Source organism: Vombatus ursinus, unplaced genomic scaffold (genome assembly GCF_900497805.2).
Source record: "Vombatus ursinus unplaced genomic scaffold, bare-nosed wombat genome assembly UNPS02014812.1, whole genome shotgun sequence".
NCBI lineage: Eukaryota > Metazoa > Chordata > Mammalia > Diprotodontia > Vombatidae > Vombatus > Vombatus ursinus.
Genome location: NW_020954590.1, coordinates 77,322,388 through 77,325,175, shown reverse-complemented (window position 1 = coordinate 77,325,175; position 2,788 = coordinate 77,322,388). Strand labels below are relative to the sequence as shown.

The 2,788-nt window shown below is 37.1% G+C and overlaps 1 protein-coding gene across 1 annotated transcript in view; it reads left to right on the top strand.

Annotated features, from left to right (window-relative positions):
• LOC114053714 (epidermal retinol dehydrogenase 2-like) overlaps positions 1–2,298 on the top strand; it is a 35,848-nt gene extending 33,550 nt beyond the window's left edge. The window contains exon 7 of the mRNA XM_027876843.1: positions 727–2,298. Coding sequence (XP_027732644.1) covers positions 727–820 — 94 coding nt within the window. The 3' untranslated portion in view covers positions 821–2,298. The remainder of the gene's footprint in view (positions 1–726) is intronic.
• The last annotated feature ends 490 nt before the right edge of the window (positions 2,299–2,788 follow it).

Genomic DNA, 2,788 nt, shown 5'->3' with positions numbered 1-2,788 from the left:
GAAAGAAAGAAAGAAAGAAAGAAAGAAAGAAAGAAAGAAAGAAAGAACTTTGGTCTATACTTCTTTCTAAATGTTATTCAATTCTGGTGGTTTTCAGCGATGTAATAAAAAGAACACTAGATTTTCATTCAGATTACCTGGATTCAAATCTAGTAAGTGTCAAAGGTGGGACTCCTGACTCCAAGTGCAGCACTCTATTCACTATACTACACAACCTCTGAGTTGTAACACAATGGATGGTGTGATTTTTGTTGTTGATGTTGAGTAGTTTCAGTCATGTCCAACTCTTTATGACCCCATTTGGGGTTTTCTTGGCAAAAATACTGGAGTTGTTTGCCATTTCCTTCTTCAGCACATTTTACAGATGAGGAAACTGAGGCAATACGGGTTAAGTGATTTGCCCAAGGTCACACAGCTAATAAATGTCTGAGGCCAGATTTGAATTCAGGTGTTCCTGACTCCAGGCCTGGCACTCTATATATTGTGCCACTTATCTGCCTGATGGCTCGACCTGCTAATCCAGCAATCCCTGGTAGATCTGAGGTATGTAGAAAGACCAGATCTAAGAAAAAAATACCTAATGTCCCTGGAGAGAATTTTTGCAGTATGTGTGTACCTGAATTTATGCAAAGTAGAACTTCAGAAAATGACACTTACATTCACCTGATCTGACAAAAGCATCCTGTTGAAGTATAACAAGAAATTCTGTCTTTATATTCCCTTTAGCTTTTTGCCAACCAAGGTGGCATTGGTTCTATGTGAATACTTGAAAATCTTTGAGGTAATGAATTGCTTCACAGGACGAGTAAAGAAGGATTGAAAACCAAACTCTAAGGAAGATGTCACTTAGAAATCCAAATCCAGCACTGCCAAATATTTGTTATTTCAGTGAAGAAATGACTAATGCTATTTGACACAATTTCTGAATACCAGTAAAATATATATCTTACTATCTAGGCTATATTTAGCTTTACCTAATTAGTCTACTACCTACCTAGCCTGAAATGTATATGTATATATGTATATATGTGTGTATATATATATATATATATATATATAATATGGGGGGTTTTTTCCTATTCTAGGAATGGTTAGATATTTTACTTTTCAAAAATCTAAGCCCAATCTTGACATGCCATTTGCACTGTCTTTGGGTGGGCAGGGGAAGAGGGAGGATATTAGTTAGACATCCTATTCTTAGTGATTCTTTCCCTTATCCAAATCTTTGGGTGACTTGAAGAAAGATTCCATGTGAACCAAGCAGCTTCTGGCTATAGTGGGAAAACTAAAGGTTGTAGGATTGGCTAAGGTCCAGGATGTATTTACATAGGTGTCACCATACCTACTCCCCTAACCATTTTCCCTTTTTCAGCTTACTTACCTTTTGAATAGAGAAAGTTAGTCTCTCATCCTCTCCTCCCAGAGCAGTAGCACCAGGATACCATCTATCTGCTCATCAGAAAATCACCTTACCTAATCACCTGAGGTACAGCTGAGTTTCAGATACATTCAACCACACAATTCTAGCTACTTCACATTATGTACATTTGCATAATCTTAGAAAGTTCCCTTAGGTAAACACCTCTATTTTTCCAGAAAAGGGATCAGAAAGAGTTACTGCCCTCCACTCCAGAAATGAACCTCATGGAATAAGATTCAAGCTTTTCCATAGGGCAGTTTCAGAAAACCAATATTGCTTTAGTTTCTTTACTGTTCTAAAATAATCCTGGAGTTAATCTGTCATATTTATAATGTTTGATCTACTAGATCAATCTAGTATTTGCAAATTAGCATTTAATTTTTTTCCAGAGAATAGAAAATTTGTATATCCTCATAATCTCCAATAGTGTTATGCTGTTCAGTTGATTGTATTTTTACAACTTAATCATCAGTTGGCAAGGTACTTTTCTCCTTTGAAATTAACTATGAAAGCAAGACTAAAAATTGTGCCTGTATTTGAAACTGCTCTCCAAATTTCCAAACTTCTTTACCATGAGGAAATCTTTACAAGTCAGCTATTTGTTGGTGGTACCTGCAAGACAACTGTGGAAAACCTGTTTTAAGTTCTTTTCATCCCTTCCCCCCCAACCCCAACTTTTTTTTGTGAGAAGGAATGAGAAATGTCCTAAAGGACCCTTAGTAAGATGACAAGATGAAAATATTTGAAAATCAATGGTCCTCCATCAGTGCTATGGGAGTCCTTGGGTAGGTAGGAACTTAATTGCTCCCTGATTATGGTTTGTAAAGCCTTAGCTTTTTGCAACTTGCACAATAAACCTATATCTTCATGTATTTGTATTTCTTCTCTGCTATACCATCTCCTTTTTGTTGTCCATTGTATGTATTGGGATCTCGATTAATAACTGTTGAGAATCTGGGAAAATAAAGGTAATATACATCACAAAACAGGGAAGTGTCTCCTTTGTGCCAAAACATAAAAAGAGCATTTTATTTCTTAGGAAAAGCCCTGCATTCAGTCAGTCACTCAAGAAGCATTTCCTAAGTGCTTCACTTTTGCCAAGTACTAAGCTAGATGCTAGAGAGACATTGTGGTTTTTAGTTATATCTGACTCTTTGTGACCCCATTTGGGGTTTTCTTGGCAAAGATACCAGAGTGGTTTGCCATTTCCTTCTCCAGCTCATTTTATAGATGAGGAAGTGAGGCATACAGGGTGAAATGACTTGCCCAGGATCACACAGCTAATAAGTATCTGAGGCTGGATTTGAACTCAGGAAGATTAGTCTTCCAAACTCCAGGGCCAGCATTCTATCTACTGTGCCATCTAGC